Source organism: Rhincodon typus, chromosome 5 (genome assembly GCF_021869965.1).
Source record: "Rhincodon typus isolate 14 chromosome 5, sRhiTyp1.1, whole genome shotgun sequence".
Lineage (NCBI taxonomy): Eukaryota > Metazoa > Chordata > Chondrichthyes > Orectolobiformes > Rhincodontidae > Rhincodon > Rhincodon typus.
The window spans coordinates 6,531,156-6,544,332 of record NC_063336.1 but is presented as its reverse complement, the minus strand read 5'-3'; the positions used below and the strand labels follow the sequence as shown (position 1 = coordinate 6,544,332).

General features: G+C 44.8%; 1 protein-coding gene across 2 annotated transcripts in view; it reads right to left on the bottom strand.

Annotated features, from left to right (window-relative positions):
* Positions 1–45: 45 nt before the first annotated feature.
* disp1 (dispatched homolog 1 (Drosophila)) overlaps positions 46–13,177 on the bottom strand; it is a 111,562-nt gene continuing 98,430 nt past the window's right edge. For both annotated transcript variants that reach the window (XM_048596851.1, XM_048596852.1), the window contains exons 6-8: positions 8,938–9,035; positions 4,645–4,742; positions 46–3,422 (exon numbers count right to left, since the gene is read on the bottom strand). In XM_048596851.1, coding sequence (XP_048452808.1) covers positions 546–3,422; positions 4,645–4,742; positions 8,938–9,035 — 3,073 coding nt within the window. In that variant the 3' untranslated portion in view covers positions 46–545. The remainder of the gene's footprint in view (positions 3,423–4,644; positions 4,743–8,937; positions 9,036–13,177) is intronic.

Genomic DNA, 13,177 nt, shown 5'->3' with positions numbered 1-13,177 from the left:
GGATGGGGTTCAGGATGGTGAGTAAGGGAGTAGGTTGGAGGGGGCTGGGGGAGAGGGATGGGGTACAGGTTGGTGAGTGAGGGAGTGGGTTGGAGGGGGCTGTGGGAGAGTGATGGGGTACAGGACGGTGATTGAGGGAGTGGGTTGGAGGGGGTGGGGTAGAGGTTTGGATTTCAGGACGGTGAGTAAGGTAGTGGGTTGGAGGGGGGTGGGGGAGAGGGATGGGGTACAGGACGGTGAGTGAGGGAATGGGTTGGAGGGAGGTGGGGGAGAGGGATGGGGTACAGGATGGTGAATGAGGGAGTGGATTGCAGGGGGGTGGGATTGTAGTCACTGAGGTGGCACTGCCATGTGGGCACGTGCACGACTCTCCAGGCTGTCTGGCCGGCAGTGGCAACATGTTACCCCTGAAGAGCGAGGCATCAAGGAAATGGGATGAGAAACCACTCACAGCCTGCTGGATGTTGAAGACTCCAGGTTGCCCTTGCTCCGCTTCTTCCCCCAGTACTGCCCCTCAACCCTCTGAGGGTGGTGGAGGAGGGGCTTTAATGGGGGTTGGTGTGAACTCGGGCAGTGACGCTGTCCAGGGAGTGTGGGACACTGTTCAGGCGTGTGCTCATCTGGACAAAACGGATCGGAGGCAGCGGTGGCTTGGTTTGCATCGGCAGGTTGGTTGTTGGCCGGTTCGGTCTGCCTGGGCGGCAGGTGGGTACTCGGGTCCCGTTCAATAGCCGAGGATCGGTGCGCAGTTCTTCGCTGTCGCCCATGGTGCCTGGTCTCTTCTCCCCAGCCTCACCACCCTCCCTGGTGGCCAGGGGCTCCAGCTCATAATGTTCATGCTCAGTGTCCAGGTGATTGCCCTCCCCACCAGCTGGCTGGTGTTTGTGGGTACGGCAGGCCCTCTTGCCCTCTCTCGGCCTGCGACCACCATGGGGAGGTGGGGGCAGTGTCAAACAGTGGCACTGCAACCTTTTGGGCAGAGGAATGGTGCCACAGGAGCCCTGTGGCCCCAGGCAGCGGCACATACACTGGAAGAAGAAGGTGGCAAAGCCCCAGCTGATGCACATGATGAGCATCATGAAGGTCCCGAGCTGCGTGTACGCCAGAACCGTGGAGGGCATCATCATGGCACCAGCCACAAAGGTGGTCAGGGCGGCCATGGCAATAGCTGAGCCCATACGGCTCAAGGAGAAGACCACCTTCCCCTCGCGGTCTGCCTCTGGCGCCAGGCGGTAGGCCACACCGTAATGGACGGCAAAGTCGACAGCTAAACCCACAGCCACGGAGATGGTGACAGACTCCAGCACATTCAGTTCCCAGCCCAGAAGCACCAATGAGCCCACTGTGACAAAGATGGTGCCTGTGATGGAGACAATGGCGTAGAGGCTAATCACCACATTGCGGGTGGTGAGTAACATGACGCTGAAGGCCACGGCCACCGACAGGCCCATGGCCACCAGGGTGCCATCGGACAGGCTGTCCTGAAGGTCAAAGAATTCCAGGCCGCTGACAAACCAGCCATTGCTGAGGCCAGCTGGAGCAGCTTTCAGCTCCTCCACAATCCAGGCATCCACCTCTTTGTAGAATCGGCTCATCTTCTCATAGGCCAGCGTGAAGAGGTAGGTGCTCTGAAACTGCAGCACCACAGCCCGGATGGTGTCGTTGATGTCAAAGCGGGGCCCCGGGGTCTTGCTGTCCAAGTGGTAGCCAGTACTGTGCTCCAGCTCCATGATGGCCCGCTTGATGCAGAGCTCAAACACCTCCTGCTTGTAGGGGAAGGTGGACTGGCTGCAGCACGGGTACAAGGTGGGCTCCTCACAGTCCTGGTTCTCCATCCACTGGCGGAAGGTCTCCACAAAGCAGCTGGTGAAGTCCTGCTCGTCGGTCTGGTGAAAGAAGCTCTGGTTCCTCAGGCGCTGGCAGAAGTGCAGAAGCCAGAGCTGTGAGCTGGGACTGGCCACATCGAACGTCGAGTCCAGCCGCAGCTGGCCTTTGTTGTGTGGGTTGAGGGGGTCGCCAGCATCCACGGGGGCAATGCCCCACACCAACGTGATGGGCATGTGTAGCTCCTCACCGTGGTGCACCCGTTCGAACACAAACAGCCGGCGGAATTCGGCATCGTAGCGCTCGAAGGGGTGCGATGAGCGGAAGACCTGGAACTCGGAGAGCTCGAGCGACGGCAACTTCATCTTGGGGTCCACGCAGACGATGTAGGCGCCGCCGACGGTCAGGGCAAGGAACCAGCAGAGCCAGATGTAGCGGAACTTGATGACGATGCAGGGCAGCACCTTCTCGAAGAATATGCGGGAGGTCTCGGAGGCAGCCAGCAGGAGGCGCTGCAGCCGGCAACAGAGCTGGGCCAGGTAGCCGTTGTGCTCAGCTCGCTGGCCAGGCCTCTCACCGCACTGGAAAAAGTGTAACAGGTAACGTTCATGCAGCACCACCACCGCTGGCAGCCAAGTCACCATCAGAATGTAATTGACCAGGATGGCAGTGCCAGCGTAGACACCAAAGCAGCGGATGGCAGTGATGTTGCTGACATAGTTGGCGTAGAAGGCAGCTGCGGTGGTGAAGCTGGTGACAAACATGGAGAGGGCCGCGTGACGCAGGGTGACACTCACGGTTTCCGCCAACTCAGCCTTGGGCTTGTCGAACTTGGTATGGTTCCAGACATCGCACAGCACAAAGGCATCATCAGCCCCTATCCCCACCAGGATAATCAGTGCTGTGAGGTTCATGAAGGGGAAAAACTTGAAGCCAAACACAATCCTGTAGAGGAAGTAGGAGACGATTAAGGAGCTGATGATGGCGAACATGGTCATCAAAGTGATGAACATGGACCTGGTGTACATGCACATTATCAACAGAACAACCACAATCGCAATGGCAGGATACACAGTATCCATCAGAAGGTAGTCCTGGAACAAGTTGTGCTTGATCCCAAACTCGATTCCTGCAATGGTGGTGACACCATCTGAACAGTTCCAGTTCTCAAAATTGTCCAAGTAAATGTCCATCATGCTTTTCCCTTTCTCAGTGGGGACGAACAGCATGCTGTACTTTAATGCTGGAATCACGTAGTCCAATGTCTGTGGGCTCAAAAAGTCTTTGTCCACCAAATAATGAAGGATTTGGTAAACAGCGTTGTACTTGGTGCACTTGCGCGGCACAGATGTGCACTTGAGCTGGTCTTTACGACGCGTGGTCTTGTCCCAGCATTCCGGCCCTAGGGTCCCGTTGTGGTAATATTTAACACAGGAGCGGAGGAGTTTCAGCGTGTGCGCCACGTCTCGCTCGGTGATTTTCTGGCAGGACGATCGATTGTTGAGGATGGCGATGTAGTTGCCCAGTGTCCAGCTGGGGCAGCAGGAGGCAGCTGAGGTCCTCTGACAAAGTTCCCCAAACTGCGAGTGTGAACGGATCTGCAGTAATATAGACCATATTAAAAAGAAATTCAAACCAGTTTTAGACACTGGGTTCTGTAAAATAATAGATTTTGTTTTAATGAATCATTTAATAAATTGAATAATTTAGCAGACTCTCAAGATTCATTTCAAGTCCTGGTGTGACTCAAAGAGGTGACTGAAGGGAATTAGGATTAGAATCTAGTTAGACTGACTCTTGCTGTCATTCTATATCTCTTGCCTTAAAACCCAATGCTCCATGACCTTTACCATGGCCTCAGCAACTGGAGCAGCAGCTTCAGACATCCTTTGAATACAACATCCCACCCCCAAGCAACCCATAGCACCAACCTCCTTCCATTCAATGGGCCATTATAAGCTTAAACAGGAGGGCCTCCACAAAATATTCCACAGCTGTCATGAAGACAGTTAAAGCAAATGTTAGAAATGGGTTCAACAGTGGGTTGAACAATGGGTTCAACCATGCCCAGATGGCACAGTGGCTCAGTGGTTAGCACTGCTGCCTCACAGTGCCAGGGAACCGAGTTTGATTCCATCCTCAGGCAACTGTCTGTGTGGAGTTTGCACGTTCTCCCCGTGTCTGCGTGGGTTTCCTCAGTTGCTCCAGTTTCACCCCACAGTCCAAGATGTGCAGGTTAGGTGGATTAGTCATCGTAAATGTAAGGGTTATGGGGATAGGGTAGGGGGCTGGGTCTGGGTGGGGTTCTCTTCAGAGGGCCAATGTGGACTCGATGGGCCAAATGACCTGCTTCCACACTGTAGAGATTCTATGAACAGGCATTTCCAAACAGGGAAAATAAGTCAGGGATATGATTCAAAAGTGGGCTGGTGAGGCTCAGATCAATTAAAAGGTCTACACTTAGAGTCAGACAGTACAGAAGAGGTCCTTTAGCCTGTATTGCCAAAAAAATACACAAACTCTCACTTTCCAGCATTAGGCCCTGGCCTTGAATGTGCTGATATTCCAAGTGCTCATCCACATATTTTTTAAAGGGCATGGAGGTTTCTCGCCTCAATTACACCCCCAGCCAGTGCATTCCAGAGCCCCACTACCCTCTGGATCAAAGAAATCTTTCCTCAAGTACCATCAAAATCCTCCCACTCTTCACCTTCAAATAAACCCTCCTGTTTATCCCATCCTTGATGCTCGGGGTTAGAGCAGGAGCTCAAGGAAGCAAGATGGAAACAGAAAATAAATACTTGTGATAAAAGTACATACCCTGGCATTGTCAAGATTGCACATTGATTTAATTGATTGCGTTCGCCACAAGTTTTCCCCATCTGCTGAAGCAAACACGACCCGAGAGTATCGGTCACCTACAGAGCAGGGTAAGAGGGTTAGGAACTGGCAAACACTTCAACATACATTTCTCAAAAATGCAAAATAGAGTCCTGCAGTTTCCTCCATGGCTTACACAACTGGCCTACTAACTCAGAGGCTGGGTGTGAGTAAACGGTAAGATAATGTGATAATTACATGGAACAGAAATCTACAGTCCTGGAGTATTAATTACAGAGAACATGAAATTAAATTCCTCTGTACCAACTTGAGAACTTGAAGTAAGGTTTAAAAATGAGGAAATAAAAACCCCATATCATTAAAGGAATCAAGGAACTACTGCATTGTAATAAAACTCAATTGGCTCACCAATATCCTTTAGGGAAGAAAAGCTACCTTCCTTGTTCCATCTGACCAATACTTTTCCGTTGCACATCAATGTGAATTATACCATGGAGTCATAGAGATATACAGCACTGAAACAGTCCCTTCGGTCCAACTCATCCATGCTAACCAGATATTCTATATAAATCTACTCCCATTTGGCAGCATTTGGCCCATATCCCTCTAAACCCTTCCTATTCATATACACATCCAGATGCCTTTTATATGTTGTAATTGTACCAGCCTTCACCACTTCCTCTGGCAGCTCATTCCACACAGGCACCACCCTCTGTGTGAAAACATTACCCCCTAGGTCCCTTTTAATTCTTTCCCCTCTCACCTTAAACCTATGCCCTCTAGTTTTGGACTCCCCCACCCTCGGGAAAAGCCCTTGACTGTTCACCATATCCATGCCCCTCATGATTTTATAAACCTCTATAAGGTCACCTCTCAGCCTCCAATACCCTAGGGAACATAGCCCCAGTCTATTCAGCCTCTTCCTTTGGCTCAAACCCTTCAACCCTGGCAACATCCTTGTAAATCTTTTCTGAACCCTTTCAAGTTTAACAACATCATTCCGAAAGCAGGGAGACCAGAACCAATCTATATATTTATAACCAAACGTGTTCAGAAATATCACGATGCATGTTTGGGAGATGGGATTAGAATGCAGAAGCAGGGACACTCCCACTGCACCAGGCCAGTCCTCAGGTCATTGACAAATGCAACGTAAGCAGACATTTCATTGTTCTGTTTATTTGTGGGATCCAGTTTCTCCCCCAGCTAAAAACAGCACTGGCATCCACCGTAACTTTACTTTTATTTATCCTTACTTTTCTGATCAATTCCTCTCATAAGAAAGTACAACATTCCATTAAGCTTCTTAATTGTTAGTCCGTTGCTCCATCAGTACCACTCGTCTGCTCAGTACCATCTACCTTCACATTGGCAATTTTTCGAATGTTCCAACAAGTTCAAGATGAAATGCTTTGACAAAATGTGCCTTTTTTCAGCAATACTAAAGTCCTGTATTACCAAATGACAGTTTGTTAGTCATACAGTCACAATCATAGAGCCATACAGCATGGAAACAGACCCTTCGGTCCAACTAGTCCGTGCCGACCATGTTCCCAAACTAAACTAGTCCTGCGTGCCTGCATTTGGCCCATGTCCCTCCAAACTTGTCCTAATCATGTACTTATCAAAATGTTTTTTAAATGTTGTGACTGTACCTGCATCCATCATTTCCTCTGGCAGTTCAGTCCACATAAGAACCACAATCTGTGCAAAAAAGTTGCCCCTTGTGGCCTTTTTAAATTCTTTCCTCTCACCTTAAAAATATGCCCCCTAGTTTTGAACTCCCCCAACCTTAGGAAAAAAACCTTTGCTATGCACATTAACTATGCCCATCATAATTTTATAAACCTCTAAAAGGTCACCCCTACACCTCCTATGTTCCAGTGAAAAATGTCCCAGCCTATACTCAAACCTTATAATTCAAACCCTCCACTCCTGGCAACATCCTGATAAATCTTTTCTGAAACCTCTCCAATTTAATAATATCCTTCCTATAACAGGGCGCCCAGAACTATATACAGTACTCCTGATGAGGCCTCACCAATGTCCTGTACAACCTCAACATGACTGCCCAATGCCTACACTCAAAGGTCTAAGCAATAATGGCAAGCGTACTAAACACTTTCTGAACCTCCCTGTCTACCTGTGATGCAAAGTTCAAAGAGTTGTGTACCTGAACCTCCAGGTCTCTCTGTTCTACAACACTACTCAGGGCCCTACCATTAACTGTATAAGTCCTAGCCGTGTTTGTATTATCAAATTGCAGTACCTCACATTTATCCAAATTCAACTCCATCTGCCACTCCTCAGCCCAGTGACTCAATTGATCAACATCTCTTTGTAATCTTAGACAACCTTCATCACTGTCCACTGTACCATCAATTTTGGTGTCTTCCTCAAACTTACTAAGCATGTCTCCTATATTCTCATTTAATCGTTTATATAAACAACAAACAAAAGAGGACCCAGTACCAATCCCTGTCGAACACTGCTGGTCACAGGCCTCCAGTCTGAAAAATAACCCTCCACCACCACCCTCTGTCTCCTACCATCAAGTCAATTTTGTATCCAAAAGGCAATCTCCCTCAATCCCATAAGATTGAACTTTACTAAATTAGTCTACCATTGGAACCTTATTAAAGGCTTTACTAAAGTCCAAGTAAACAATGTCTATTGTTCTGACCTCATCAATCTTCTTGGCTACTTCCTCAAAAAACTCAATCAAGTTTGTGAGCTATGACTTCCCTTAGATAAAACCATGCTGACTATCCCTAATCAGTTCTTGCCTCTCCAAATGCATGTAAATCCCATCTTTCAGAATCACCTCCGACAACTTACCCAACACTGACGTCAGACTCACAGTTCAATTGTTCCCAGGCTTCTCCTTACAGCCTTTCTTAAACAATGGCCCAACATTAACCATCCTTCAGTCTGTTGGCACCTTGCCCGAGGTTATAAATCATTGAAATATTTCTGCAAGGGGCCCTGCAATTTCTTCCCTAACTTCCCACAATGTCCTGGGATACACTTGGTCAGGTCCCAAAGTTTTATCCACTTTTATGTTTTCTAAGACCTCCAGCACTTCCTCTTCTGTAATGTGAACTGTTTTCAAAACATCAATATTTATTTCCCTGAGTTCCCGAGCCTCTATTTCTTTCTTCACAGTAAAAACTCATGCGAAATATTCAATTAATATCTCTCTCATCTCCTGAGGCTCAACACAAAGATGACCTCTTTGAGCTTTAAAGGACCCTACTCTCACTCTCTCTCCCGAGTTGCTCTTTTGTTCTTAATGTACTTATAGAAATTCTTTGGATTATACTTAATCTTATCTGCCAAGGCTATCTCATATCCCCTCTATGCCTTCCTGATTTTCCTCTTAAGAATGCCCCTACACTTTTCATACTCTTCAAGAGATTCATTTGATCCCCTTTGTCTATACCTAATAAATGATTCTTTTTTATTCTTGACTAAAACCTCAATATCTTTTTTCATCCATTGTTCCCTGGTCTTACCAGCCTTATCTTTCACTCCAACAGGAACTCAATGCCTCTGACCTCTTGTAATTACATTTTTGAACGCCTCTCATTCATCAGTCGTCCCTTTTACACGTAAACAGGCTACTCCAATCAACTTTTGAAAGTTCTTGTCTCATATCATTAAAATTTGCCTTACTCCAATTAAGAACTTTAATTTTATGGACGGTTTATCCTTTTCCATAATTATTTTAAATCTAATAGAATCATGATCACTAGTCCCAAAGAGTCCCTCTACTAACACTTCAGTCACTTGCCCTGCCTTATTTACTAAGTTTTGCTCCTTCTCTAATGGGAACATTTACATATCGAACACTATTATAATTTTACTTTCCTGCATATATTTTCATTATCTACTCCTTTTGTTTTTTGTTTTAATCTCTGACAGTCACTATGACAGTGTCATTCTCCATTTTCTGCTGTTTTTATTTCGGTACTTGATCAGCTAGCTGTACTCCAGGCCAGAGGAGCTGGGGATAAACAAATAAATTCAGCAAAAGAAAAGGAATTTTCCCTAACTCTTAGCCTCCACTTGGCTTTAGGATGTGCCTATTTAGACAGACCTCATCAGCTGAACAGCAGGATTAGAAGAGATGAGCCAAGTTAGACATAGCTTCCACTTTAGGTGCTCAACAACACATCCAGGCCGCAGATCCCCATAAGGCACTGCACTATGCTACTGGAGATCAGTATTTCAACAAAGGCCAAGTGACTCTATCAAGAATATGGCACTTACTGGGAACATCACAGAAGAAGCTGTCCTTGTGGAAATTCCACTCTGCCTGCCGCTTGTCTCTGTCATAGGGATCATCTGACCATCGGTCGTCTCGATGACTTGGTGAAAACAGAAAGCAACAATAAAATGTAGAAACTTTGCTATAAATAAATGAGACGGGCTTAATTTGCTTATCTGTACCTCTTTCACTTTAAAACTGCAAGAATGCAAGCCTGTTGGGAGGAGATCAGAAACCACAAATACTTAGATCATGGTAGCCATTATATTGGTTGTTTCAATTAAAAAAAAACACACGCGTATACACACAAAAATTACTGCTGGTGGTACTGACAGATGATTGCAGATTCATTCATAGAATGCTCACCATGTAAAAGGAGGCCATTTGGCACTGGCTCTCCCTGTACCTTACCACTGTAACTCTGCACATCATTTCTATTTAAATAATCCTCCAATGTTTTTTTGAGTGTCACAGTGAACCTGCCTTCACCACACTTCCACGCAGAGCATTCCATTCTCTAATTACTCACACTGTGAAAACAGTTTTTCTCACCTTGAATTTGCAACTATTGTAAAACACATTGAAACTGTGCCCTCTGGTTCTCAATCCATTTTGAAAAGGTAACAATTTAAAATTCTCATCTGCTGTGCCCAGGCCCCTCATGATTTTGAAAACTTCTACAAAATCCCCTCTTAGTCTTCTCCTCTCCAAGAAAAAACTTCTCCAATCTATCCTCACAACTGAAGAATTTCATTCCCGAACCATTCTTGCATATTTTTTCTGTACTCTCTCCAGTTCATTCACATCCTTCTTATAGTGTGGTGCCTAGAACTGTACACAATACACCAGCTGAGATCTAATCAGTGTTTTTAAGCTCATCATAATCTCGCTGCTCTCACACTCTATGCCCATATTAATAAAGCTTAGAATAATGTTTATTAACAGCTCTCTCTGTCTTGTCACATTTAATGATTTATACACTTAATTTACATGCACCAGGTCTCTATGCTCTTGCAAAACCTTTAGAACAGTTTTACATTGTCTCTCCGTGGTCTTCTCACCAAAGTGCATCACTCTACACTTCCCTGCATTGAACCTCATCTGCCACCTATCCACCCTCTCCACTAACTTGTCAATGTCCTTTTGGAGTTCCATACTGTCCTCCTCACAGTGTACAATTCTTCCAAGTTTTGTGTCATATAAAAACTTTGAAATTGTCCTCTGAACACACAATCTAGACCATTAATACATTAGGAAAAGCAAATATCAACCCCTGGGGAGCTCCACAAATCTTCTTCCAGCCTGAAAAATACCAACTGACAATTACTTTGTCCCCTATCCCTCTGCCAATTTCATATCGATGTTGCTGTGTCACTTTTATTCCGCAAGTTAGAACTTTCCTTACGGGTCTGTTGGGTGGCACTGTATCAAGCACTTTCTGGAAGTCCACATACACCATTCCAATAGCATTGCTCTCACCAACCCACTCTGTTATCTCTTCAAAGGATGGCAGCAAGTCACTTAGATTCTCTCTTCACAAAGCCATGCTGACCATTCTAACCTAATCCGCATTTTTCCACTAATTCTATTCCAAATAATGGTTTCTAGAAATTTCCCCACCACTGACGTTAAACAGTCTGGTCTGCAATTGCTGGGCTGATGTTTACAACCTTTTTGAATAAGGGTATACTGTTCACAATTCTCCAGTCACCTGGCACCACACTCAAATCCAGGGAAGATTGAAAGAAAATGGGCAGTGCCTCTTCAATATCCATTCTCACTTCCTTCAACATCCTTGGATGCACCTTGACTGACCCTGATGTCTTATCAAATTTAAATACCAACACTTTATCCAATACGGCTCCTCCTTACCAATTTTAAATCATTTTAGTGATTGACCTTCCTCCTCAATTACCATGGCTTAGGCAGCGTTTGTCTTGTAGGTAAAGACAGATGATGAGTATTTATTTAACACCTCAAGCATGCCTCTTGCCTCTGAATGTAAATCCCCTTTGGTCTCTAATTGACCCATTCCTATAATGATGTACATACAGGAGACTTTGGGATTTCATTTTATGTTAGTTGCCAGTCTTTTTTCAAGATATCTGTTTGCTTTTCACCTTTGCTTTTTCACTTCCGTTCTGAACATTCTGTATGTAGTTTGGTTCTTAACACCTTTCCTTCTTTAACTTCATTTCTATCTCCTTTATCATCCAGGGTGCTCTGGATTTGTATGTTCTATCTTTATCTTTTGTGGGAATATCTCTTTATTTTGCAAAAGCATTTGTTCTTGATCAGTTGACAGCCACTGGTGGTGGAAGCCCTGATATAAGCTGCTGTCCCCTCAAGTAGTCTTTGCTAATATCTCGAATCACAATTTTTAGCTTAGCGCATTATACCCATGTAGAGTGACTATTAACTATAGATAGTCAGAGCGTTAAGGGTTCAGAGGGACAAAGTTCCTCAAGGGTGCTCAAGAAAATTTTCTACAGTAGTATATTTCCAGTCCAGAGAGAAAAGAGGCACTGTTTAGATATGGGTTTTGGGAACAAGCTGGTCCAAGTGAATCATGTATTAGTAGTTAATTTTTCGGGGAAAGTGATCATTGTACCATAAGGTTTAGGCTCGCAATCATAAAGAACATGGAGTAAGAATAATTAACTCAGGATAATTTAACTTCAATGGGGTGAGAATGGATCTGACCCAGATAAATTGCAATCAAAGATTGATTGAATGAGCAATAGGCTACTTTTAAAGAGATAGTTTGGGCAAATTCAAGGTGTATTCCTATAAAGGGAAAAGGTGGAGCACGCCATCCAGAGTTCCCTGGATAAGAAAAGTTAGGTTTGAGATACCTGGTCAGCATGGATGAATTGGACCGAAGGGTCTGTTTCCATATGACTCTATGACAAAGTGTGCTCATGACAGATGTCAGAAGCTAATTCAAATAAAAGCCAGGTTGAATATAGAAGGTTCAGAGAGGAACTGTAAAAATCTTCACCCAATCGATGATCAGGAAAGTGAGGGCATGAGAAGAGAGTGGAGCTGATAAGCAACCAAAGAGGTAATTTATTCATGAAGGGGGAAGGGATGGCTGAGGTATTAAATAGATATTTTGCATCTTCCTCTCCCAAGGAAGATGCTGCACCAATCAAAGTGAAACAGAAGGTAGTTCAGACACTTGAAAGGTTTAAAATTACTAAGGAAGATGTATTGGATAAGTTGTCTGTCCTTAAACTTGCTAAAGTACCAGACTGGATGAGATACATCTAGGCAACTGAGGGAAATGAAAGTGGAAGTTGCACAGGCACTGCTCATAATTTACTGCCTTCTTTAGTTTCCAGGATAGTGTGTGAAGAATTACAAATGTTATCCCCTTGTGGGGTGATTTATATATAATTTCTTTTAGAGTTTGAAATTTGAACTTGTGGCATATGAGTACTCTTCTCCATTTGTGAAGGAGTTTAAAAATTAACTGGGTCAGTCTTTCCAGAACCATAATTTTAAACCACTTCTGGAGTGCCTCCAAGAGTGTTAATGGAAGTTTCTTCATACTGTGAATGGCTTCAGAGAGAAAATATCAAGCCACTGGTGTAGCAGAATCTAGGAATGAGCAAGTCTGTTTTAAGTTTAGTTCAAAAGTTTTGGGCGGTTGAAAGGAGACCTGAAGTCAGACACAAGAAAGCCTCTCCTATAAAAAGAAGATTGCTCATATCAGTTAAGGAAATAAGTTATCTCAGTGTAACAGTTGTAGTTTCTAAGAACTTCCAGGCCAGCAGTGTTTGGTCAGAAAGTCCAAGATCTCAGACAAAAAGGGTTCACAGCGCACAGGACTAGAACTGAAAAGAAGCAGTTATGAAAAACCTATAGATTTGATAGAGAAGGAATTTCTCTGGACTTTTGAATAACTGTAATATGATGGCATTGGGGAGTAGATGACATTTTGTTTTGCTGTGTGTTCTGAAATCTTTCAAATTGTGTTATATGTGAAGAATTTAGTTTGCTTTATTTTATTTCTAATTTTAAGTAATAAACTCCTGTCTTATTGTTAAAACCAAATGTACAGTGTGTGCTTATGCTAAAACCATCAAGTTCATTTAAAGGAAAACAGAACATGATTGATGAGAGATAGTAGGAACTGCCAATGCTAGAGAATCTGAGATAACAAGGTGTAGAGCTGGATGAACACAGCAGGCCAAGCAGCATCAGAGGAGCAGGAAATCTGACGTTTTGGGTCGAGAC